This window comes from Labrus bergylta, chromosome 10, assembly GCF_963930695.1.
Source record: "Labrus bergylta chromosome 10, fLabBer1.1, whole genome shotgun sequence".
NCBI lineage: Eukaryota > Metazoa > Chordata > Actinopteri > Labriformes > Labridae > Labrus > Labrus bergylta.
In genome coordinates, this window is record NC_089204.1 from 24828810 (window position 1) to 24856168 (window position 27359).

Here is a 27359-nt window from a genome sequence, read left to right on the forward strand (position 1 = left end):
AACCAAATCCTTCATTGTGTTAGGGTGTAATAAAACCAAGAATCCAAACAGTCTAATCTTGTCCCTCACCTTTGCATACCCCGAAGGCTCACTTCCCTTTTAACCCCTAGTTTCAGGTTACTTTCTAGAACCTACTTTCTATCATGTGTTGTTGACTCTGCTCTTCATCTCCATTGTGTCTGTTGTTGTTGTAGCCTACACCTAAGATGCTAGTTTCACTAAATCTGCAAAGAAACGAGACATCTAGCTCTTCCTTCAACAGCTATCTGTAACAATGGCCATCTATTCCAAACTCAACTATTGTCACAATTTCTGTCATCAGTTGTCGTTCCAATTTTTTTCCTCGCCAACCATCATAGCTGCCATCTTCACCACTGCTGCCCAGCCAAGAATGAATAATGAGTAACTTGCTCAAAACAATGAATTGCATCTTTCACCAAGTTTGTGTTGAGTGAGAATCAATAGTTGCTCCAAATTACAAATCAAACTTTTAATTCTTCAATTAGAAACTGGGAAGATTTTTGTCTACTTTGTCAAGTACAACTTGTCTTCATTTTTGAGCCTTGCTTTCTTTCTTTCCAGCAACATTTTCCAGCTCCTCCTGGGGGATCATGACACATTCCCACACCAGAAGGGCTGTTTCCCCATGTTTACTAGAGAAATGTCAGTCATTTGGTTTTTTTTGTTTATTTAAGAAGCTCTTAAAAGTGCTTCTCTGGGGGGGTATATGAAAAAACTCAACATGAAGAGTCAACACAGCTTGAGCCAATAAGGACACAAAAGTTTCAGTGAAAATTCATCTTTATTGATACCATACATGAATTATCAGACAGAAACCTGGCGAAAAATATAGATATAAAATCACCCCTATGGTGAGGTGCTACAGGAGCCAGCGATGGGTGCATTGCCATTCCAGTTCTGTCTCACATATCATAAACCCTTATTCCCTAAATTAAGTCAACTTAGGAAAGACAGGGCGTTGAAAAGTTACCCCCGAGACTCAATTCTGCGTCGGCCTGCTGAGTTGATCCACAATTAAAAGGAGACTAGAGGTTCTAGAGACAATAAGGATTTTCACACAACAGCCTGCAGCTCAGCGTGGATTTACAGACGCCATTTCTGCCAGTTATAATAATGGAGGAATTTCTGACACTCTGTATGGTTTCTCTGAGAGACCCCTGGTGGGGGAATCTGCTAATTACTGTTCATGCTGTGAGCTTGCTGAAGCTCAGAAGTTAAGCAACATTTTCTAACACAAGTTTGAAATAACAAACCTTTCGCAAAGGTGAATGCGAGGTCAATGTTCAGCCTGTTTTTCTTTCAAAGATTTGAAATGTTTCAGAAAATCCTCAATCGTATACATTACAAAACCAAACCATTTCTATTTGGTCTGAAGGTTTTTTTGGTGAATTTGAACAAATGCCGCGCCATTGTGGCACACTTCCAGTATCTGGGTCTCTTCATCAAGAGGATGACTCACCCCCAAAATAGAGCAACTTCACAGAAAAGGATGACTAATGCGTTGCCTAAAAGGGGTTATTTTTTTGTTTCCAGTGGATCTTGTAATTTTTTCAGTTAGAGCAGAAGCCGTCAACTGGCAGGGAAAGGTGTAAATGTCAAATACTGAACCATTTAATACACAGGTCAGAACGACCTTGATGCTGCATGTCATAAATAAAAACAAGTAATGGAATGACCCTAATGAGCATCATGTGACTCTGCAGTCCCACAAACTCCTCCATATATTATCATGAGTATTGTACAGGTGGGTTGGACTTCAACAGAATGTCAGTACATAGAAAAATAAATACAGTTTGCTAACATGAGGGCAAAATTCTTGTATCAGTGATTGTACCATTAAAAATCACGTTTAAAAAAAACTTTTAAGGAGGCTTTTCATCTCTTTACATTAGATTTGAGTTTCTCATAGTTCTAGGGAGGAATACATAGAATAACTTTTACAGAAATGACTACCTAAAAATATACAATCACAGACACAAACATGAGGAGTAAAGCCAACAAATGATTCTTCATAAAACATAAAACAGCACAGAGTAATCAATATCTAAAGAGTCTTTACATGGAGCTCCTTGGTCTGCAGCTTTCTTAATTGTGATTAAAAACTTTTCTGGGAAACTTAAGTTAATACAAAAGTCTTTTTTTTATTTTTATTTTACAATCCTGTCAAAACTTTTTAAAATATTTTTTTTGAGTAGCAAATTTGAGAAGTTTTCTTTAATGAGGACCCCAGATAGAGATTTCAAGACAAAGTAAACAGTTCTGCGATGACATTTGACAGATCCAAACAGGTGTGGGATGGAAATATAGTGAGGGGAGAGAGGTTTTCAGTGTGCTGCTTTGGAGATGTAGTACAGTTTTTAAACCCTCACCTTGTTCTCCCAAACTTGTGTTCTAGCACTGAAGCCAATGCACCTGGTGACAGTGTGGTGTCGGACACAGATGGATGACATTATATCAAGCACAGACTTACATGAAAGTTATAACCATCACAAGAAGAATGATTTAACAGCAATACTTATACATTAATATACTGCAGGTTTCTGATGTTTTACAGTTCTTACATTAGCGATAATAGAAAAGAAAAAAGGACACCGTCAATTCATAAGAAAAATAGATTGGAGTTAAACGTGGAAAACAGTGCAAAGGATATTCTGGGGTGTTTTTGTTTGCTTGCTTGCTTGTCTGTTTTATTTCTTAGAAATTGTTTACAAAAATAAAAAAAATTCAAAACAAGTCTAAAACATAGAAAATGAATACACACTTCTGTAGCGTCTGGTGCTCTGGTCCAGACATGCTGCGTACCACCTGTCTCCAGTACCTCAATGTTTTATGCTGTGGGTGTAGGTGAGTGTGTGCACTCTTCTGGGTGTGTTTCAATGTGTATGTGTGTGTGTGTGTGTGTGTATGCGTGTGTGCGTGTTTGTGTGTAAGATTTTGCGTTGTGGTTCTCAACTCCGGTCCTCAAGCTCCGGCACTGTACAGGTTTTTGTTCCAACCAGGTCCTACAAAAACAAATGATTGAGTTTTTAAAAACCGAACGTTGAATTTTTGATACTAAGAGTGCACACAGATTTCTGCAGCCTGCAAAAAATAATAAGTTAAATAAAAGCTAAGCATTTCTTCCCTGTGACATGAGCACAACAGAAACAAAGAGGTGCGTTGTGAATGGACAACGCACGCCTGCGAGACCCGAGGTTGGAACAAGAACCCACTGAAGTGGTCGCCATGGCGAGCACTCAGAAACCAGGACATGCCAACTTTGGCTCAAACGCTGTGGTGAGCGATGATGGGTGGGTTCAAACACATGCACACCCCAAGAGCCTCACCACACCTCTAAGAGGACTGACTGGAGCCGAATAGCTAAGGGCCAAGGCTGAGCACCACTGAGCATGTGCAACAATGTGAGGGAGCGAATGGGATTCTGCTGACACGGCCCTTCATGTGACAGCTCAATCAGTCCATGAGCTTTCCACTCTTTCCCTGACCATTCTGTTTTTGTCGTTAAAAGAAAACTGAATGGAACACAAGAAACAGAAATAAACTGAACACGAGTGCCCGAGGCCACCCTGCCTGACTCCTCTTGCTAATGTGTTGGTTCAGGAAGATCCCAGTATGTTTCTAAGCTTTAAAAAAAGGGGGCTCTCTGGTCCCTCAGCACTCTACTGGGATGACTGCGAGTTGTCATTCTTGCTCTCCTGACTGGAGGGAGCCTTGTTGTTCCAGGGCGAGTTTGCCCCCATTGCAGGCGAGCTGTTGAAACTGTCCTCATCCTCCAGGCCGTTCGCCCCATCGAACTGCGTGTTCTCCAGCCGCGTGATCAGACGCTCGTCCTCGTCACCAAACTCCCCTCCCATCAGAGTGGGCTCTCCCACCATCATCACGTCCTAAAGGGGACAGCAAGGGCCGGTACATATTATCCCCATAATACCGGGGGGGTTCGCGGAGTGAGTAGCTGCACGGACGAGTTGAACGGTAGCTAGCTGTGATCTAACTTGGTTCAATTCCAGCTCTAGAAAGAAAATGTAACTAATGAAATGCAATTTAATGGAAACGTCACGCCAAGCTCTAGGGACCAGTGTATCCCAATTATTAAGTCTGATATTTACACGCCTTTACAATCTTAACCTTAAAACAGGACAATGTTTCAGGGTATGTACCCTCACAGGTCAGTAGTCCATGTGGCCCTGACCGGCCCTCTCTATTGGCCAGCAGTGGGCATCCCTGATCCTTGAGTGCTGAATCAGGGGGTTTTCATTCCACCTCGGGTCTCGTTCGCTCATTCAAGCAACCACGTAAGCAAAGACATCAGTGCCGTGTGAACCATGTGCTCTGGTAAACTTAAGGGTGACTCTGAAACCAAGTTGAGACAAAACCTGACTCCTGGAGATCAGGTCAAGGTAACCCTAACCCATGTTCCCAAAATGTATAAAGCATTTCTTAGAGATTGAGGTCGCTTAAACCTCCTATAGAAACCCTTAACCCTGTGGCCCCAGAGGACCAGGGACTGCCCATCACTGGTTCACATCAGGGGGTCTAAATATAAATACTCTCAGAAGTACTAAAGAAATCATTACCCACTACACCTGAATCCAAACCCCACTTTCAAAATCCTCTCAGCTATCTCCGTCCTTAACCTGCTGCTACAACTATGACTAAACACATTAGAATCCCCCACACCCACTCATAACTGTCCTTCATTCCTTTTCCACCCCTCCACCCCGTCTTACCACCCAAGCCTTGCCCAGCAGATCAAGGAACTTGGAGAGAGGTCAAGTAGAAGTAATGCTTACAGGTACCTGGCTGGAGAGTGAAAAGCTGTTTGCTGGACTCTTCTTTTTGCTGTTGCTGTTGTTATTGTTGCCTCCACCGGAGCTCACGGTGCTTCCACCGGACACCTTTCTTTTCCGTCGCTTGTTTGGAGCTTGTCTGGCTGGCTCAGCTACAAGAAGACAAAAGATGTACAAAAGACAGGGTTTTCTAACCGTGCATTCATACTAGTTAACTATAAGCCTGAAGTGGAAAAGGGACTGTCATGCATTTCAAGCTGGACATGAAACTGGAAAGGACTCTGTGCAATTAATGATGACGATGATTTTGAAGTATATGCGTTACCTGGAGGGGCTACCATTCTTTGCCACTTTTGGAAGAGACAGGTCTTCAGGCAGTCTCTGGGGCTCAGACTGTAGGTCTTATGCCTGGACATCAACTCTTGCATTGGCTCCAATATCACACATAGCTATGGGGAAGACAGAGAGGGAAGGAAAGAGCTATGAAGGAGTGTTTGCTGCACGATAAATGACATTCATGTATAAATGATTAAATAACAGCGCTTACACGGAGGTAGTTGAGCGTGGAGTTCGACAGCCCACATCTGGTGATATTCTTAGCCAGCTGATCGAGCATCTGAGGATCCTGAGTGAAGGGTTTAAGAGGTGAGCTGAGTAAGCACATGTTCAGTTTGTAAGATTGAGTGCGTGCGTGTATTCTTTCAAGTCTAGAACTTACATGCATAGCCAATATGCTCCTTGGTAGGACCTCTCTGTGTTGTCTGATGCTGAAGTGCCAAGTCTTGATCCTCATCATGTCGTCAAACATGAACTCTAGGTACAGGCGCCCCTCCACACAAACCTAACCCGCACGAGACAAAGTAAGAGTTGAAAGTCACAAACAACAGGATGTATGAACATTTTCAAATTCAGCGTCACGTTTACTGTACCTGTGTGAACATGGGTTTGCCGTTCTGGGTCACCATGGTGCACTGGTCACAGTCCAGAGACACAAAGTTACTGTGGAAGGACTCCTTCGGGTGCTTCAAAACGTAGAACAGCTCTGTGGCACCCCCCTCGAAAATACTTCGGAAGTATCTCGGGATTAACGTCCTGCCGATGGCTGCAGATGAAATGAGATACTCATGAATACCAAACATATTGATAGAATGACATTATGTCCATGTATTGAAGGTGGGTGGAGGGTAGCATAAAAACAAATAGGACAATGACAAAGATACATTTAAAAGCATAGTGGAAAGGTAACACATGATCCTATCAACACTTATATGTCAATACCAATCTTATAATACATCATGGTAAAAACATGGACATCTTAAAACATCAAAATCATCCAGTGTGAAGATTAACGTAGGAGCCGAGTACACGTATTTAAATCAATATTTTCTCTTCTCATAAAAAAAAAGGTTCTTACTGTATCGTTTGGGTCCATCTTCCAGACAGAAAGTGATGGTAAGCATGGCGTCATCCTCAAAAAACTCTGTGGTGAACGCATCCCACCAGAGATTGTCACAGTCCTGCGAGCAGAGGAAGAACAATAACAGTTTTTAAATTCACCAGCATGAAGAATAACTTTGAAAGGCAATTCATTAAGAAGCATAATCAGTTAAGAGGTGCTGAAGTCCAAAACAAGATTTGTTTATCCTGCATTGAATAAATGAATACATTATTTTTTTCTTTAAAGAGGAGAAGAGGTCATAAGAGATATGAAAAACACAAAAACATTAAGTGCACTAAAAATAGAGACGCACTGATTACAGTTTCTTTGAAAAAACTTGTTTTCACGTTTTTTTTAAACAAATCTCCCCCCAGCGTCTCAAACCCTTTATTTTTTGGTATTCTCATGCTATTTATATGCCGTTATATCTGCAAGAAATGTGTTTATATCTGTGAAGTAAAGCACAAATTATAAAAGTATCTGTCACAATAATACATGAGTGACATTTTCAGCATTCAGTTCAAATACTAGAAAGATATTAACAGCTATAATTAACTATTTAAAAGTTGTTTAATGACAAATAAAGAAAAATAACAGAGAAGTTCACAAACTCTGGTCAATCTGTGCACCTTTAACTGAATCCATTTAGACAGAGGAACTAGAAACTATTGTTCCCTCACATGTTCTGTTTTGGTAACACCTTCCTCTAATCAATAGAATCCTTGTTGGTGTGAACAAAGAGAGAGCAGATGTGCGTGCTTCATGAAACTCAACCACTTAAAAGTAAGAGACTCTGGTGATCAGCAATTTAACACAAAAAGTTCGGAAGTACAAGTGTTATAAATAAATTGGGTTTAAGGGGTAGGAACGCTGCAATTCGGACATCAGCTGATTTGTTTGACATTCTGAAAATCTTGCGAATAAAAGCCAGAGGTTAACGTGAACTGTCTGCACACTACAACATGCAGACAACCATGTAAAAAAAAAAAAAAAGCACATCTCATTACATGCATTCAGTTGCACTCTTCGGTCAATAAACAGTTGGCACTCCAATTATGTTTCAGCCAGGTTGATCAGATAATCCTATTAGAGCCTGAATGTAAATTAAGTCAGTGAGTTCTCAGGATTCATTTTCTGCAAAATCCCCAGCATGGTTAGCTACAGATAAACGGCAGCTGGAAGAGGAAAATCTGAAAACATGGCATCAGTAAACACTTCTTAGTTCTTCAGAGTGTAATCAAACATCAAGGCATCAAACTTTAAATGAAACGCGAGTCCTGAATTTCTGGAAAGTCGAATTTTTTTTACTGAGCTTCTTCTATTTTCTATGTTAGTAATGAAGTGACTCTCACCTCTGTCCAATTCTGTAGCCGTTTGTTCAGCTCATATATCCGGTAATCTGTCTGGTTCCCGTACGGTGTGGGTCTCCTGAAACAGAAAATAGAGCGATTGATCAATCCAAACTGTAAAACAACACACTCACACTTTATTTTACCACCGGAGATGTAATGCCACATTTTAACAGGCCTGTAATTCAACGAGTTTGAATTACTTCTGAGGTAGTGCAAACTGCAGCTGATCGGTCACTTATAAGGTCAGGTTACTCACCCCATTCCAGGCTCCATGTATGACGGTGGGTACATGGGTGTGGGCCTATGAGAAACAAGAAATATTCAATTCAGCAACTACATCATAAGCAGCGTCGTGTGTTTGCACTTAACATACAATATGGCAAATTATTTGTATGCCATGACATCTAAACAATAATCCTAGACCTGCTGAGACATCACATGACAGTCAGATTGTTGATTTAGAGCTGTGTGTTCAGCATACATGAGGAACAAGATGAAAATCCAACATCAAAACTCAAGTTCAGGGCCACGAAAAGAGTTTAAAATAATCAGCACTTGCATAAATAAGTGCTTTAAAAAGTAACAAAGTAATGAAGGTTGTTTCTTTGCTCATTTAGAAACATTTTGTGCTCAGCTCTCACTTAATTTTATTCCAATTTCACTGTGAAAGAGTTCAATGTGCCATGAAAGACACAAAAATATAAGACTTTACACATCAGTACAGACATTTATTTATACATCTAAAAAATAATAATAATTAGCATCTAAAAATAGACATCTTTAAAAAGCAAACAAACTACAAAGGGAGACATTAGTGGAGAATAATTTACCTGATGTAATGACTGTATAAATGCAAAGACACTTTTTCATTATAACCTCAAACCTACCCCACATCTCTGTCCAGCATAGCGCCTGGGTGGAAGGGGGGAAAGCTGCCGCCGTTTGGGGGCTCCTTAGGAGAGTACAGCTTGAATGACTTTGACGAACAGCCTGCGCACAAGCATGCAGCAGAGGAGGAGGGAGGAGGAGGAGAAAAAAGAGAACACAGATTTAGAAGAGATTTAGATTACTCTAGATTTAGCTCATTCAAATCACAGCATCATCTAAGCAATCTGATGTTGGATGATTTTGTTGAGATTTACTCCAATAAAAGCACTTTGCCAAAACAATTTCCTGCTGCTTTCATTATCTAATGCATCTTCAATTTGGTAAATGGACAAGGAAACAAACAATCACTTTAAAAGAAAAAGTAAAAAAATAAAAGGAGTATGTGTTACTCTACAGCAATCTGAGAAAATAGTCAGTGAAATGGCGAGATACAAGCAGGGGAGATGTTGTGTTGAGTCTTTTTCAACCATCCCCACCATTAAAGGGAACCCTCTTCTCTGCATACAGCCCCATGTAATCCTAGCCACGCTCTGCGCTCTGTGTTTCCCCCTCTAGTTTGCCTCTTCTGCCCATCCCCCAACTCGCTACCCTGGCTGCTGTTAACCCTTGTCTGTTCGGATAAAAAGCATTCATGCTCCAACAATTCAGGGCCCTGAGAAAACATCTCTTCTATATCTCTCTACCCAAGGAGACCTCACACAGACAGCGGCCGCCTGTAATTAGGTCTGACCAAAGATATCTGGGATGCTTGAGGAAAAACAACCCCGGGAAGTTGACCCAGACTAGACCATCGCAACCATTGTAGTAAATAACCTTACTTTTCTGCCCAGAAAAAAAGTAAAATCTTAATGAGGGACTTAATAAATGTGGTGGTGATTCATTCATTATTAGCAAAACATCACATACTGATAACGTTGAGATAAGGCAGACCCTGAGTTTTCCCCTTTGAAAAGATTTTAATGTGTCACCAACCTGCCTGTAAATCAAGACAACTGAGGGGAAGCAAAATCTAAATTTGTGGCTTTGATTTAGTCTAAATTTTAGGGCTTTAGGATAAATCTGGTGACACAGTAAGTATTGTGAAAGATGGGTTATGACACAATATATCTAAGACAATAGGCCTTAACTTTACTAATGACTTTTCTTGGAAAGACAAGACAAACACATACTGACAGGGGGGGAAAAAAGACTTGGGGTTAAATTAACCTGCATGAACTCTGCTCCATCGTCTCGGCTCCTTGAACAACTCAATCTAATCTGATCTGGCCCCCTTTTCTTCCTTTAGTATATACCAGAGAGTCATGGCAGGTCAATCCTCTCCTCCCCATTTACCTCTGACCGAATGCCAACCCTCTCAAAACAGCAACAGCCATTACCTCCAGACAGCATTCAATCCCAGTGTGTAGTCTTTGTTTTATCTGATGCACAAGACAAATTCCCTTACAACACATAAGAGAGTCCTATTTTCTCATACGTAGCACCACCACTTTCTGCATGACACACCAAGATTATCCAAACCTTAAACAAACAACACATTTAACCCATGCACACAATATCTGCAGATTAAATCATCCTCTCTAACAGAAGCACATATATACACATAATAATAATAATAATAATAATAAGTGAAATGCATCAGCAAGGGAGCATCCTTATCCACAATCAGTCTAGAGGAACACGATTAAGATGCACAACAACAACTCTCACAAAAGGTAGATTAATTAGTGGGACTTTGATGCAGTTTATTCCGCCCAAACTGTTCACAGCAAACAATAGCCCTGCATGCAGAGGCTGGACCCAATCCAATAAAACATCCACAGCAATGTGCAGTGACACACAGAAACAGGTGTCAACACACCGTTTTAGTAACATGCACGGTGCACAAAAACAAATTAGAGCCTGTACTCCCTTCAAAAAACAACATTAGGCGTGAATTGAACTAGAGGGCCGCATTCCATTTACCGTTTGAAGGGGTTGCCATTGCTACACTCTGCACACAGCTAGCTGCTAAAGTACCGTCCCCCCCGTCAACGCACACCTACGAATTCAAAGTGCTTATTCACGACCTGTTTGTGGTGAAGCGTTGTCGTTTGTACAGTCGCTGTAAGTTGGAGTTACCTGCAGAGAAAGGTCCACCGAAACGCGGTGTCGCTCAACACCTCGGCTCGGTGTTTTAGCCACCTAGCCTCGCAGCTAGCCTTCACGGCTGGATGGGGGAAAAGCTGCAGCTCCGCTCCGTTTAATAATGATGCAGTCCGGCGATATCAAAAGGTAGAGGATGAGAGACGGGAAGCAGACAGCTCACGCTAAGTTTGCACCGTCCTGTCAGTTAAGCGATCCCCCAAAAATGTATGTTTTAAATGTCATTTGTTTGAGGGGGGGAAGGCGCTACCTAATCTATCCACTACTACTACAGGACCCTTTGTTCCTGCCAGCCGAGACACGAACAAACAAAGGCCCCGCCTCCTCCTCCTCCTCCTCCTCCTCCTCCTCCAGGCTCCTCCGCCCATCACAGCTCACAGGCCGGCCTCACTGACAGGACCCCCCCCCCCCCCCAATCTGTCCCGTCCCCGGTCCTGTTCCTTCAGGAGCCCCAAGGGTGCAATGCTGCACAGGGGCGATTCTAGAGCCTGTTGGGGCTCACTGACAGGACCCCCCCCCCCCCCCCCCCAATCTGTCCTGTCCTCGGACCTGTTCCTTCAACCAGAAGCCCCAAGGGTGCATTCAGGGGCGATTCTAGAGCCTGTTGGGGCTCTAGGCAAAACATTTCACAGGGGGCCCCTTCAACCAGCGTTCATCACCATTAGCTCTTTTAGTCTCTCCATACTGTCATCTGTTCTGCACATGTTTAAATTTACAAATTATCCCCGCACTCATGTTCACTTCATTTGTCTGTCTACTCACCGTTATATTGTATAGTTTCTCCTTATAATATGTCTACACTCATGCACTTTAACTTATGTCAATACTGTCCATTTACAACTCTGTTTTTGCACATTTTATTTAATCTTCCATATTTAATCTTCCTATTTCAGACTAGGAATGCTTAGTTAAATCCTGGTTGTTTATATTCACATTCTTAGTTTTGATATTGTAGTACTTATTTACTTTGTATTTAATATTATATTGTGTTTAGATTTGCTAACATTGTGTTTTTTTTACTCATATTGTGTGTTTGGATAACCTGCTGCTGTAACGCCACAATTTTCCCAGTTTGGGGCCACTAATGGCCTGGGGCCCCAAGCAGTTGCCTGTCTTGCCTGTTGACAAGCAGCGCCTCTGAGGGGTCTACAAGGAGGGTCCCCATTGAGATGAACGCTTATTAGCCTATTGTGACCCCTAAAACATGGCAAACTGAATGGACCAAAAAAAAACATTTTCCACAGTTTGGAGACCTCGTTTGAAAACCTGACTGAATTTAACAGTCTATGGTTCAAGCTCTTCAATAAAGCCAGACCTGTTTTATATTTGTACTGTGCCAAGTAGCAAAAGACAAATAGGCTCCATGTTTTGTCACTTCATAATTCTATAACTCTTCAGATGGTTTTTGAATTTTAAAACTACTGTAAACTGAATAATCGCCTGTTAATGAATAATGCTGCTTGTGCATAAATATCAAATAGTGCAGCTTAAAGGTGCACCTTCAGTTTTGCAACATCTACTGCTGGGAATCAGGGGAAGTTCTTGTCCTTATGCACAACACTACTTTAATACACATTTTAAGTTAATTATTCATCTGGTGCTGCAAGTACTAAATATATTAAGTTCATGTAGTGGAGTAAACAAGTACAACATTTCCTACTGGCAGAAAATGGAAATGTTTAAAATTAAACTGAACTACATTACAGTAAGTATTAAGTAAGTAAATCTAAATGGTCACTTTCTTCCTCTGAAGACATGACGCCATTGAATACAATCCATAACTCTGCTTTCACATTTATAACTTGTTATGTACAGCCTTTAAAATGACATAGTGTAGAATAAAGTTAGAGGCCACCCATGAGAGATTAAGGCCAATTAAAACATGAAGCATATTTTATGATTTTTACAAAAATAAAACAACTTCACATGAATTAACGTCTAGACTGTCAGACATTTCACAGTCACAAACTGGGAATAGTTGAAACTTTGTGACAGTTCAAATCTGTTCAGAACATCAGATAAAGTTTTGGCACATCTAAGCTTATTTAGAAAAAAAATGAACATGTAACATTTTGCCGTTTTCTGCACTTGTTTCTTTTGCTTTGACTTTGCCTTAAACATTTGTATGATTGTAGGTTAGAGCAATGAATTTATCGATGACTTTAAATTCTTCCGTTTCTGAGATTTACTCAAAGATACAAAACTGGAGGTGTTTAATCCCAAGAAGTTCATGATTTTACTGCCTTATAAAACATTTTTTGTCATTGTGCCGAAACCTAAAAAAAATGATAATAATCATAAGTAATGATGTGAATTATTCTGCTTACACTGCCTGAACTATGAGTACCAGCACTGGTCTCCTTGTGCTGCTCAGTCCGTCCTGACCTTAAAAATCCCCAGATAAAAAAGAAAGAAATGTTTGATTTACTTGACTTCCTTTAAGTACATGGAGTGTGATATGCTGTTCTGACATATAACTAGCAACCTAAATAGGCCATTCAATTTGAGCCAAGTTTGTAAAGGCTTATGAAAAATGATTAACTTGGCTGATGACTCAAATCCTTTAGACCGCAGTCCCGAGCCTGCCATAGACTCAGATTATGTAAGCGTATAATCTGCTGCCTCACTTTTAATCAATAACCACTCTGATGTTTACATGCAATATATTTGAAGACCGGAAAACCCTTTGTGGTCTCAGAGTGCATTTCAAACTCAATTTGTTCAGGCTTTTACTTGAGCTACCAGTCAGTTTGTAGAATTATATGAGCCAGGAGTGCAGATGAGACACAGTGCATTTCATTGAGAGAGTAAACACATCTGACACACACCAGTCACTTTCTTTGCTGCATAAAGAGTTGAGACTGGAGCAGAATGGCACAAAGAGAAATCTGCTTTATATTCATTTATACAGAAACCTAGCAATCAATAAAACTGCCTAGAGCTGGATTCAGATGTCATTACAATGCCTGGAGTATATTTCTTTCAATTGTGTCCACTTCCCCAGCTGCAGCCTGCTCTTGTTACCGCAGGATCAGTTCATATGGTAACCAAGCAAAGCCCAACTCAGTTCGTTGTCGGTGAAAGATGCAACTTAAATACTTGTTCTTGTAGTCCCTGTTGTTTTGTTTTAGACTTTCCTTCATAAAGATAGAACATAAAGCATAAAGTTAGGACTAAATAATGTTAAATAACAGCCACATAATCAGGTCTAACATGTAGTTGGAGAAGGATTCTGCAGTCTGCTGTCTGGTCAGTGTTGATGGACTGACACAAGCAGACATTTGACAGACAACATCTCCCTCTGCTGGCAAATGATGCAAACATCGTCCTGGTAGGGCTTCAGAAAAATAGTAGACAGGCCACAAAAGATTGACAGGAGTTTTTCTGAGCATAATAAAAATATAATAAATAGAAAATCTCTCTTTTAAATGATTTATTTAGCCTTCTTGTCCTTTTCATTATTATAAGACCCAATTGCTCATAGCATACTGCTACATGTACACGACTAAAATATCAGATGACTGCATATTTTTTATGAGCAAATTCATGAGCATGGACAGAATAATATAGTGATTGGGTGTATTTGTTTAATGCAGGCCAAGAGAATTTTAGAAATGACAATTCATTCAGAAAACATCATCTAACTTTAAAAAAATCTCACTTTTCTGCTACACCACGTGAGTCATGATTAAATGTTTCTTTATCTTCATTATAGTAACATTTCAAGACTGAGATATGAGATAAAGTCTGCATGATTTGCTGTAGTATATACAGATGGAATGCACTTTCTTGTCCTGGGTTTCTTTGCACTTTTTCATGATGCTTCTGATGTTTGCTTGAAGCACTTTTAATTTCCTTGTTTATATGAAAATGTCTTTATGTAAGTACATGTAGATACACTTTCCTTGCCTTTGAACAAATGTAAATATGAATTAAATAGCGCCCAATATGTGAGACATTCATGCATCATTGTGGAAGTCTTTTCTGAGAATTGGATCCTGTTTCATCTGTGTTCAGTAACAGTTACACTCAGTACAAACATGAACAGAGAACCTGGCGAGTATGGCTGACAGACAGTGATAACACTAAGTGTGGTACAAGAATATGGCAGTGTTACTCTTGAGAACTCGGTACTATTTCAGTCACCGGAAAACTGGTCTCGTACTACACAAGATCTGATGCTCCCTCTAGTATTTTTAGATGCCTAACTCGTGCAGTCAGACCACATTACAGCTTCTCTTTTATGCAGGGACCGAGTGCATGTATTCCCACTGAAATTCCACTGAATACACTGACCTTGGTGGAAACTTGTGTTGTATAGAAACAAGTTGAACACTTCAGACAACACTTTGAAAAGTGTTCATACATCATGTATCTGTAACTGACCTTACGACAGAGATAATGAAACAGTAGTGAGAAAAATCTGCAGCGAGCTGGTAAACGGCCTGTTCCTGTCGCTGCTTTTCTTAATGCCACAGTGGAAGCAGAAAACTGTGAAGGAAACTGTTGTGACACCTGCCTGGTGGTGATAGCAACAAGACTGCACCCAGAGGATGCTACTGTGGCCTCAGAAGAGGAAGTTAAACGGCACGTGTTCGAGACAGATGGACGGAAGCGGAGGGGAAGCTGGTCTGTGAATGTTGCTGTGGTGATCACAGATCTGAATCAGGGCAGAATGAACCAACCTCTGAAGAAAGCTGTAGAGAATCGCAGTCAGGAATTGACATTTTTAAAAGATTATTTTCGTCCCAATTTTGCATGAAAAATCCAGAGGAACAGCAGCAAAAGGCCAAGGGCTGGAATCAAAGCATTTGGCCCTGGGGCGAGGACTTTGGCCTCTGCACATTGGGGAAATAAATGTTGTGACCCACTGTTGTTGTTGTTGTTGTGTGCTGTCTCCTTAAGCCCTGTTTCCACCAAGCGGTCCGGTTTGCTTCTGTACAGTGTGGTGCAGTTTGGTACGGTGAAACCTTTACAGTCAACCACATTACTTATCGTGAATCTTTGACTGTTTCTGCAGCATGCTGTTAACTGCCTCAGATACCTGACATCTACCTGGCAGTGCTGTTTACAGTCATCGAAATGAACTACATAGAAGTAATTCATCTTCTTGCTGATTGCGTATTTGGCCTTTGGAGGCGATTAAGAGGCCTCCACATTCATTTCAGTCTTGCTTAAAACTTCTGACAGTAGCTTTTATCCACTGGAATTTAAATTTTAAATTTTATTTGAACTCTTTTTAAATGTTTTTGTCCTGCACTGTATTAATTACAGTTTTCTTCAAAGCTACAGTGAGGAACTTTTGTTTTTTTTGTCTAATTGGCGCCCCTTGTGGTCAAAGTGGCACATCTCATCTCAACGCTTATCTCGTCCTCCACATGGCTAATTATTGTTTCCTGATCAAATATCCCATCTTGCTTTCATTTCACTTTCAAATATGTCGCTCTCTTTGAGTCTTTATCCTTAAAAAACGTTTATTCAGGCACTTCCAATCTGCGTGCTGAGCCAGCAGTGACAGGCATGAACAACTATTAAAAAAGAATCTGTCTTCTTCCTAAAGGTCTTGATAAGTTGTGCAGGTCATAGAGATGCATCAGTATTCATTGAAGTCAGTTTAAAAGAAGGATAAAAACTTATCACAGAGGTTTACAAACCTGATCAAGTTCTGACTTTTCTTTTGTGAGCTTCTTGAAGAACCTTGTAACTTGGATTTTGGTCTATAAAAAGTCCTCTATAAATACAGATTACTATTATCTTCATTATGTACACAACATTTCCCAACCAGAAATATCCTTATTCTCACACGCTTCCACGTACACAGGTGGCAGAGGCATACAGCTCTTTTAACGGCTCTGCGTCTCTCCTCACACATTTAGTTTTCTGCACAGCTCTTTCCTTTTCCATCACCTTCTATCTAAGCATCAACGCTCTTTCATGTTTTAAAGACTCCACTGCGTCTACATCTCTCACACATAAAGGTGCGCTTTGATAGAAAATCATTTTTCCCATCCCACACATTTAGTTTCCTCCCTCCTCCTCTGGGCTGCGTGGCACATGGCAGCTTTGCTCTGCCATCCTGTCGGCCTGCAGCAGATGTGACATCATTACCCCCCCCCCCCCCCCCCCCTTCATCTCTCTGACTCCCCAGCATCTCTGTCTCCCACGCATTCCTTCTCTCTCTCTCTCTGCCTCTGCACACACAGCCATTTTGATCTTGCAAACAAGATCTGAGAGACACACTCTGGTGGAGAGAGAGAGAGAGAGAGAGACAGAGAGGAGGGGGGGGGGGCGAGGAGATGGGAAGAAGTGGGGGAAAAGAAAGAGAGTCGCAGGCTTTCAGCGCAGCGAGATAAAGCTGAGGCAGTCGAGTTGTTGTGTAACGGTAATCAAAAAAAGCCCTGGTTGTTTGGCTGCCATCTTGGCTCTGCTTTAAGTCACTTTTCTCCAATCAGGAGCCATGTGACTTTCTGCATGAGGTAACACCACTGTGGCTGCAAAAAGGCAGCGAGCGAGGGATGAGGGAGTGACACAGAGGGAGAGGGTGAAAGAAGAGGAAGAGGGGGAGAGAGTGAGATGAGGAAGGCAGAAATGGGAGGGAGGGGTGAGGAGAGGGGTAGGCATGCTTGAGTGGGTGCATGGGAGAATGGAGGGGAGGGGGTATCTTCAGCTCAGAGGCAATCTATTTTTACCATTTAGTCAGAACAAAGGACGGTGATTGGCTCCGATGTGTTAGGACAGCTCTCCTTCAAGCGGGGAACAAAGCCCCTAAAAAGGCTGATTCACAGCAAAGTCACAACAACAGCGGGATGTCACAATGTTGTCAACCAAACCAGACAGACAGGAGAAGTCTGTTCTTCATTACGGGCCACATTCTGTCACATGCAAATACGCTCGCTTCAGATTCCTCCCGTTCTAAAACGCTCTGACCCAAAAACAACACAGAGACTGGGAGGAGATGAAAAAGAGAAAGTGATGTTAGAATAAGAGAGGATTTGTTTTTTCTGATGCAGCTTCACACACAAAGGGATCAGGAGGATCTTCCATCCGCCATCATGCAGGAATGTAAACAAACCAGCCTTCAAATATAATGATTTACAGCACACACAGAGAGAGGGAGAGAGAGAGACTGCAACCTGGTGTTGATCAATGCTGTTATCTGAGAGATCCACCAGCCGTAACTTGTCCTAGTAGGCTCCTTGTGAAGGTGTAACTGCAAGTGTAAACCTGCGAGTGTTCGAGTGTTTGTGCTCTTTTGTTCGACCGTTTTACTCGTTGCATCTTTAACAACATGTGGCTGCCATTAAAAGTTTCTGCTCTGTCAACAGAGGGAGCTAAAAAGGAAGCAGAGATACTGGAAAACTACAAGGGTCAGCGAAGAAGTGAGATAATAAGAGGAAAGATCTGAGAAAAGAGCATCAAGCTGAAGCCTCTCTTTCTAATTTTATTCCATCTGATAGCCGACTGCCAATGAATCAGAACAGCGCCATTAAAATGAAACTGACACTCTAATTCAATCGGCCTGCTTTTTGAGATCCCCCCCCCCGAGCCGATGTTACGATTCAATTTCTATCTGTTACTCGCTCCCTCGTGCTGCCCGGAGCCCGTCCCCTGGCACTGTGAGGGTTTCTCTGTGCACATGGCAACCGTCTCTGTAGTTCTCACCAAGGTAATGTCAAAGAAAAAATTGCTGGAGAGACAGGATTACAAGATCTACTTGATTAAGAAAAAAGGTCAAAACATGTTGCTTGCAAACGACTGACGTGCAGACAGACTCAAACGTTAGATTGCAATGCCCTTGCTCTGAAACAGCAGCATTGCAGCAAAGTGTGGCTCCTCAGCACCAATAAATCACCATCACGACAGCAGTAAACGATATTACATGCAACATTTGTTAAAAGCTCAACAGAGGAGCGTCGAGGTAGTTCAACCTTGTGGAGTGGAGTGTTCTTTGCAACAAGGCTGAGTCCAATGCCTGGTTTAATTTCCAGCCCTGGGCTGCATGAACCTTCTCTCTAATGCCTGACTTTCCTGTCTGTTTTCAACTGTCCCATCTTCAATAAAGACAAAATTAAGAAAAAATAATATCCCTCTCTACCTATCCTAGCTTTGAAAAATAAAAAAGTGACAAAAAGTCATCTTAAAAACTTAAATCTCAGCATAAGAGGTCGACTTTAGGAAAAGCTAAGCGCCAAAACTGCATAAAAAGTCAAAATTATGCAGGAATGCAAAATGCAAAGTCACAATGACAATGGGCTGTATTTAAACAGCAGCTTAACACCGAGATAATTAAACTCTTCGTTTGTCTTATTAACTCATATATAAACCCATTATGAGAGAGACAAGCTTTAAAGCATTTGCAGTGAGTAAGTTGAAGTACTTTTGCTCCATTCTGCTCTGCATTAAATGTGAAAAACTAATTCCTGTGACAGTGAAGAGGTATTTCAGGCAACTCTTCAAGACACAAAAGAGCAGAAATAATCAAGAAGCATGCCGTACAGAGGCCAGATTAAGCCGAGGAAAAGAGTGAAAGAATCAGCAAGTGAAGTACTTATTGATACCTCAGTGTCTCTGTGTGTGGTGAAACTGAAAGAGCCATTGATCTGCTGCACAGCAAGCTAGCGTGACTGAGAGGCTCTGCTGAACAACTCAATCCCAGAGTGTGGTAGCCTCAGTCCATAACCTTGTTTTAGGACATGTGTTGCGAGTGCTTCACCAACACACTCGTGCATGCACACACACACACACACACACACAAAACTCACACTCACACAGCTTGACACTGGCCCTGGGCGGCTTTGCAGCACTTTTTACATAAGTCATCTTTCTGACAGCACCACTGAGTACAGCGAGGAAAGAGGACGAAGAAGAGAGACATAGAAAGAGAGAAAAAGAGTAAACACTCACCGGGACAAGCACAACCTCCAACAGACATCTTCTCACATGTTGGGCTCTGCTCGGAACGAAACAGCTGCACTCAGTCCACACGCTGCTGCTGCTCGCATGGGCCAACTCTGAGAGAAAACAAGACAGGCAGAGGGGTGGAGAGATTAGAGGGAGTGGTACAAAGCAGGGCATGTACAGCACAACTACACTCCTCTCTCTCTGTCAGAGGCAGGAAGTTGGCAGTGGTTGCTCTAGCTGCATCATTAATAGGCATATTGCAACACAAGTGGGAGGGAAAAATGAGAGAGGAAGAAAGAAGTCGGTACAGTATGTGAGACTGGAGTAAGTAATAAGGAACAGAGCGAGGATTTGTGTGCCTGTGAAAGGAGGAGAATGCAGGAGGGAGGCAATTAGAGCAAAGGAAAGGGAAAGGAAAAAAAAAAATGTACAAGGTGCGTGTGTGTTACTGTGTGTGCGTGTGTTTGTGTGTGTGTGTGGCAGTGATGCATCGTCCATTTTTGCCCGCTGCTGCTGTGGGAGATAAACATACTCAGTAGGAGCCCAGAGGCAGAGGGTCATTACTGCCAAACAAACACACATACATGTACAAACACTCCATCACACACACACACACACCATGCCTCGTTGTGTGACAGATTTCCATCTCTCTTTCTGTCTCTCCTCCCCCCCCCCCTTTGCCTTTCCACTGCTGAGAGAAGACTGGTGTTAATCACTACAGACAGTATCGATTAAAAATGCAAAGCCCACCTGGAGCGCGGGGACACAGGAGACTCATGGGAGGCAGGAAGAGCGTGCACCGTTCGACCGTGCACGCGCTCGAACCCAACAGGAGCAGCATGTAAACAATCAGACTGTTTGCCTGGCAGCCTCTGCCTCTTTCTTTTTTTTTTTTTCTCCCTTTTTAATCTCACTTTACTCTGTCAATTTAATCTCCTCGTCCTGTTGATATTACCTTGACCTTTCTGCAGCTCATTGTTGCCTGATGTGATTTCGTTTCATTTCCTCTCCCTCCTCCCCGTCTCTGGTTTCCCCTCTCTCTGTTCATCCCATAACTTCTCTTGGCTCGAGCCAGCCTGTTCTCCCTGCCAATAATCTCATAATCTCACACTTCACTACACAAACACACGAGCACATAACTGACACCCGTGAGCTGGATATCTTTGTTGCTCGTGTGCCTGATCCTGTCAAATGGATATCTGCTCGAGCCTTAGCGCTGACTTACTGTGACTGGATGTGAGGAATGGAAAAATGGTTTTACCTGCATGGGAAATCTGTACGGCAGCTCAATTAATCAGACCAATAAAAAAGAGGATTTCCTCTGCAGATATATCGTCTGACTTGATTGATATGAGCGCGAAAAATTCCATTACAAGTGAACTCTATACAATAAAGAGTTAATGAATTATGTGGAGCAGAGAAATCTAATCAGTTATCGAGATTCAATTGACAAAGAGTTTGCCAAACAGCAAAACACAAAGACCGCATGAAATATAAGTTGTCAAAAACACGAATGAACAACTGTAATAAATGGAAAAATAACTAAAAACTGAATTGTAGAATAATCACAACAATTAAGCAACTGTCATGAACTACTTAAATGCCTCTCTTTCGATGGTTTCATTAAAACCTCAAAACAAACGGCAGACTTTTTGTTCACATGACTTTTTGTCATGTGAACCCTTTTCCAAAGAGCATCTAACACCAACTCTTTTTTAATCCATAAACACTTGTATTTTCACTTGAAAAAAAAGCTCTAGTAGCTTAAAGAAACTTAATTTACAAAAAAAAGGTTCAAAGAAAGTAGAAAAATGGTCAAAGTGATGCATTAGTGGGTATAATTAAATCCTCTTCTGTCAGTACAAACGATATTTGTACAAATGCATGCTTAACACTTGACATGATGATGACAGTAAAGTTGCTCCTGTGTGTTTTTCTTATTTCCCGTTATTTATCTTCTTTTCTGATACTTGTTTGATTTTGCTCTTGTAACTTCTTAAAGCTGTACCGTCTCTATTATGAACATGCTGCTGAGTTCTGCTCTGTTTTCCCAAGTATTTCTGATTCTACTTCTGAAAGAAATCTGTAATAACATTTCACTTTGTTGGTGTTTAACATCCTCTGGTTAATAAAGTTTCAAGTTTAACATAACATGACAAATGTTTCAAATTTGGACAACTTTAGTCCATTTCTTTAATGAGAAAGATTGTAAAACACTCAGTCTAGTGTATCTGCTGCCCTTACAACCCCCCATGTAAGCTGAAGTTTAACAAACCTCAGATCTTTGCTGTCTGCCACTCACAACCAATCTACTAACAGCAGACAAACAACTGTCTCCTCTGAAACGCAAGCTGACAGGCACATTCCCCACACACCCGCACGCAGGCGGCAGCAGCATCACAGCTAAATGTCATACACGGTGTCAGACACTGCTCTCAGGACTGAGACACAATGAATAACCCTGCGGGCCTCCTCTTCTCCCCCCCCCCCCCCCCCCCACTTTACTTGTCTTCTCTCCCCCCCTTCTTTTTCATTTCACCTTCACACAGTTTGTGTCGATTTTTCTGTTTCAGAACGCTTCTCGCTCTCATCTCTCGCTGCTCCTCTGTCACCATGTCAGTCCTTTGTGCGCGTGAAGGTTGTGATCTGCAGCTTTGACATTTACAGAAAATCCTGCCAGTGTGAAACCGTGGAACTCTGAACAAAAGGCTGGATGTGAGAGATAGAGAGACGGCAGAGCGAGACAAAGCAGGAGAGAGGAAAAGAAAGAAGAGCACAGGAGAGGAGGGGTGCATGAATGTGATTTGGGAAATGGCTTCTGTTTCCAGGAGCGATTAGGCTTTGATGCTGAGCTCTCCCAGCACTGTCAGACATGCTCTCCCGCTCCTGCAGCAAGATACAGAGATTCCCGCTCTGTCAACACATCCACGCATCGCTCAAAAAACTGCTCTGCGAGAATGATGAAGTTCCCCCTCTGCTCCTTCTATCCACTGTGGGAGCATGCAGCAGCAGCAGCAGCTTCATAACACTGTGTGACAGACAGCAGAGTGCCTGCACGATCACACGCTTACAGCCTGTTACACTGAGGTAAACATCCTGCACTAAAACACGCTTTCTGCATGTTGTCCTCCAGCAGCAGACACTGTAGTACAAGCCCTTGACAACCTTCTTTACCTTAAATTCAAATTCAGAGAAAAACATTTTTTTTAAAAAGCACCTGGTGGCACACTTGTTATCTCAGGTGAGTTCACGCCATCAAAGCTTACCTCTCCGTCTTTTGTCTTGCAGCTGTTCCTGCTCCCCACCCCACTCTCCTCTCTTTTTCTTTTTTCTCTCACAGACAAACACTCTTAAACATCCTCCATCTCTGCGCTTACCTTTTGTCTTCCCTCTGCGCCCACGCTCGCTCAAAAAAAAGTCTGCCCGGGTCAGCCACGCAGAGGAAACCAAGCTGCGCCAACAGAGAGAGCGAGAGAGAGTTGGAGAGAGAGAGAGAGAGAGAGAGAGAGAGAGAGAGATGAGCAGATGCAGATAGGAGACACAGATGAAGGAAAGGGGTGGGGGGGGGGCTAGCTGTGTGCAAATTGGATGATGAGAAGGAAGGAATGAAGGAAAGAGGGAAGGAAGGAAGGGAGGAAGGGGGAGGAAAAAGAGGAGGGTGGGCAGTTCTCAGCTGCACTGGTATGAATATGACGCAGAGGCAGCAACCAGAGCCACTTCTCCTCTCCTCTCCATCCCTCCATCCCCACTGAGAGAAAAAGAGAGAGAGAGGGAGAGAGAGGGCACTGTATCCATGGCAACGGCAGAGCAGCGGTAGGTAGGTAGCAGTAAGGAAGTGTGTTAGGGGCACGGTGGTGTGTTCCTCTCTTTCTGTCTGTCTCTCACACACACACACACACACACACACAGACGAGCTCGTAAGTCTCTCAGATGAACAGCGGAACAGCTAACCTCTGTAGAGGACGAGCTGCAGAGTGTGTGTGTGTGTGTGTGTGTGAACATGAGCGGCAGAGGATTCATTAAAAACCTGACAGGTAACAGGAAGCAGACAGGCTGGGTCTATGAGTTTCAGACACTTGGAAACAGGCAACAAAAAGCGCTTCATCTAAAGTACAACGAAGGGTGATTTGATTTGAAACACTGCAAACACTCTGATTTGAGTTAGAATGTCAGACAGTGATTTACATCTTCCCCAAAACTAGAAAAACTTGAAAAACAAATAATCGAACAGACTCGAAATTAGCAAGAGGGTTACCGGACTAAATTTAAAAAAGAGAAAATGTTCTAACTTTCTTCTTTCTTGTACTTCTTTGTTGATTGTTCAAACTGGAACTGTGATGCAGATAATGGGAAAATAAAGTTGATAAAGTGGATAAAAGACACTGAGAAAATGTAAGAAAAAGCTTGAATTAGTAGAAAAACAATTGATGTTTGTAAAGTTATTCTTATGGGTAAATTTACATTACGCTTCCCTCAGCCAATGCATGCAATATAATTCTTCTTTTTAGTTGTTTTGGGGCCATGTTTGCCTTTATAGGATAGGACAGCTGAAGAGAGACAGGAAATGTTTTGAGGAGAGATCAGGGATGACGTGCAGCAAAGGGCCGAGGTCGGAGTGTAAGCCACGGGCCCCTGTGACGAGGACTAAAGCCTCTGTATTCTATACATGGGGTGCACGACATGACTGATAGGCCATCCGGCACCCCAGGTCTACAGTGCTTGAATGGAACACATTTTCTAACTATTATAAGGCCTGGACAAAATGAGAACAATATACACTGTGTGATACTATGTTCCAAATAAGGACATGAAGGGAACAAATGGGATAAGTAAAAACATTTTTAAGAATGATTATAAGCTAGAAGTCACAGTTTCTATGTCTATCAGCTGCTCTTCATGTTTTACACATTATTATTGTTAGCAACATGTTTCTCCTGAATCCAAAAAACTTTTTTTTCACCATTGTATTTGCACCAATGAGTCTGAAGGTAGCTGATAATGATGTTAAAGCATGGCCAATATACTCAAGCTTACATCAGTTTAACCACACGGTATGATGATAGCATGCTGAGAGAGAAAGCATTGATTTAGAACATTTTTCATACATATTATGATAAATTCAGACTTTTGCTTTATGTTTATAGCAATGTCCATATAATCCAATACTGAAGAAATTGTTAATTATTGTGCAGTCCTTGTACATGTATCCACTTAGACATAATGAGTGTTAAATAATATGTGGTTTGAAAATCTATTCAAATTAACATATTTGTGAAATGACAATGTTTTAAGAAAGTGTTGGTAGGAGGTGCTTTGGACCTTTTCCTTTGAGGCGTATTAAACAAAAAGGGTCAGGAACTGGTCTATCAGATCCGTGCTTATATAGAAAGAGATTATATTTCTTTTTTAAAGGCAAAACTTCATTCAGATATCTACTTGCTTTCACTTCATCAACCTGACACATTGATACGGTTGGAAGTTGATCGTTCTTATTTGGTATCTGATTTTCTCTACAGCGACGCACATGTTTTACTCTCCATCCACACTCATTAGGAGATAATTGGGATACTTATAAGTGTTTTATACCATGGCACATAACTAGAGCACTCTCCATCTTGATTGAAATTCAGGTTCTTCTGTCGAAACGCAACAAGGGACACAATTGATCAGTAAGACTCTTAATTGTTGCCTGAGGGATCCCTGGATTAACGCCAGAAGATCTACAGGAGTGAGTCTATCACTTTGAGTGTGTCTGATGTTTTGAGGCTGCTCGGCAACAACGATGGCTTTTTAAGAGTGTCACAACAGATGTATCAGTTCACTCTATAAGACATTAGGAGGCGGTTTGACGTTGTAGAAAGATTTTTTAAATGTTGCAAATGTTGCTGGAAAATCTTAAAAGTTGTATTTTTTTGCTGAACCACAGACCATTCATAATTAAAATAAAGATGCAGACAAGGTGGGAGCCTATAGCGGGGGAACTGAGTGTGTGTCTGTGCGTGTGTTTCTGAGCTCATCTCTAATCCATGTCTGCTTGTGGGACTCAGGGAATTGCCCATGGCTTGCCATGCAATACTGATCCTACAAAGCAACACATCTTTCACACTTTTTCTATTTGACCCCATTTGATCTCAACCTCAGTGTTCAACGCCTGTCTGCTTATTCACTCATATATTTACTTAATGTGCAACATCTGGACACAAAATATATCTATTATTGTATTACATGTAAAGTCATTTACAGCTTTAGAGATTTTTGTCTTTTCTTCTCAGAAGTCCGTGCATTCATTGTACAATGACTGTGTAGACTTGTGTTGTGTATCTTACCCTGAAGGATGGTTACACTATTAAATTGAATATACAACAATGCGCTTCACTCTAAAAATAATATTAATTAAAGGTCCACTTACTATATTTTACCTGAGCTCTTACAGCATCTCAGTGATCATCATCAGCAACCAAAGTTTGCCTGTAATCACTGATAACAGCTGGAGCTTCACTGTGGGGGACGAAGTCTTAGTCTGCCTGTCTTTTAGGATGGATGTGAATCACTTCCTTGAACTTTCTTCAGCTGTCCACTGACTCCTGAAAAAATAGAAAACAATTTACACACAGAAAAATGACCTTTAAAACCGTATCTTTCAAAACAAAGGGTTTAGTGTCTATGGTTTATACGGGTAGAAGTTAGAAGGGAGACCAAATGAACAGCGCCCTCTCGTGGCCACTTTTGACAACTACAGGTTGTTATCGTAAAGTTAGAAAACTGTCTCGATTAGTTAGAATCTATTCATTGTTTGAATTTGCCACGGTAAAAAAAAAATATATATATATGTATGCATCATTTAAACTTTGATAAGTCCGAACTACCTTTAACTTTTCAATTGATCAAATTTAAAAAGAAAAGTTGATCAATTGTTTTAATAATTCAGAAAAAAAGGGAATAGAGTCCTTATAAGAAAAAGACACCTTTCAATAGGTTTGACTAAAATTAAAAAAATGCTGCATTGACAGTTTGGTGTAAACACAATAACCTAATTACTTAATTCATTTTAATCCAACGTATCATTGAAATAATGTTCATCATAAGTCAGAAGGATCGAAAATTAAACTTAAGAAACTTTAAAGTTTTCCAACCGCATTGATGCTAATTACTTTAATGTGGAATGACTAAAGGGCGCATATAACATCCTTTTTTTTTCCTCCTGAGGTTTTTATAGTCATGTTTAATTAGTTTATTTACCTGCAAGTATTCACTGTTTACATCCAGTGGTTTCAAAATTTAAAAAAATCCTTTGCACATCATTTTATCAGATAGGTGCCTAGGGTAGCAATGTGTTTATAAAAACTTACAGGTACACCGTCTAACTAACAAATCCAACAAAACACTGTCTGAGTTTACAAAAAAAAACTTTAAAAGAACTGCAAAGTTATGTTTAGGGCGTCTGCTTCTGCTCGTCTGTCTCTTAGCACACACCAAATAGGTAATCTACTTGGTAATCTACTTTGGATTTCATTGGCAGCTGGCATCCAAAAAGTTGCATTACTGCCATCTGCTGGATTTAATTATTACTCACATTCCTAAATCCTCCTCAACAAACCTGTTATAGATATTTAAACAAGCATCTTCGGCCTCTCCCTCTCTCCTCACACTCCAGAATACTTTTGAAATCTCTTCTTACGAGTCCCCCTCTCTCCATTTCTGACATCATGTTATGTCTATGTGCTACATACTTTCTACATTTAATAAGTATGTTCAACTGTTTCTGCTAGATTGCATATCTCACAAAGACAGGATGAATCTATTTCTATTCTATCTATTTCCCTCTGAATT

The 27359-nt window shown here is 41.3% G+C and overlaps 1 protein-coding gene across 6 annotated transcripts; it reads right to left on the bottom strand.

Moving 5' to 3' along the window:
- Positions 1–783: 783 nt before the first annotated feature.
- On the bottom strand, positions 784–23090 carry ldb1a (LIM domain binding 1a). 6 transcript variants are annotated; one of them, XM_020642946.3, is made up of 12 exons: positions 22907–23083; positions 19533–19639; positions 8486–8588; positions 7855–7899; positions 7599–7674; positions 6223–6325; positions 5738–5910; positions 5527–5649; positions 5356–5433; positions 5134–5257; positions 4812–4960; positions 784–3023 (listed from the first exon to the last, which is right to left on the bottom strand). In XM_020642946.3, the coding sequence occupies exons 2-12, from the start codon at positions 19558–19560 to the stop codon at positions 2970–2972; spliced, it is 1056 nt and encodes a 351-aa protein (XP_020498602.1). In that variant the 5' UTR covers positions 19561–19639; positions 22907–23083; the 3' UTR covers positions 784–2969. The 6 variants fall into 6 exon arrangements, with proteins under 6 accessions (XP_020498602.1, XP_020498603.1, XP_020498600.1 ...); XM_020642947.3 differs by having other exon boundaries at positions 4818–4960; positions 22907–23078; XM_020642944.3 differs by lacking the exon at positions 784–3023 and adding an exon at positions 3030–3905 and having other exon boundaries at positions 4818–4960; positions 22907–23090.
- Between the last annotated feature and the right edge of the window lie 4269 nt (positions 23091–27359).

Bases quoted from the DNA above. Each gene is read 5' to 3' on its own strand.
- ldb1a (XM_020642942.3), bottom strand. From the start codon at position 19,560: ATGTCTGTTGGAGGTTGTGCTTGTCCCG. The intron at 7,900-8,485 runs GTAGGTTTGAGG...TGTTTCTCATAG, and splicing joins ATGCTGGACAGAGATGTGGG to GCCCACACCCATGTACCCAC. The intron at 5,650-5,737 runs GTACAGTAAACG...CGTGCGGGTTAG, and splicing joins GCAAACCCATGTTCACACAG to GTTTGTGTGGAGGGGCGCCT.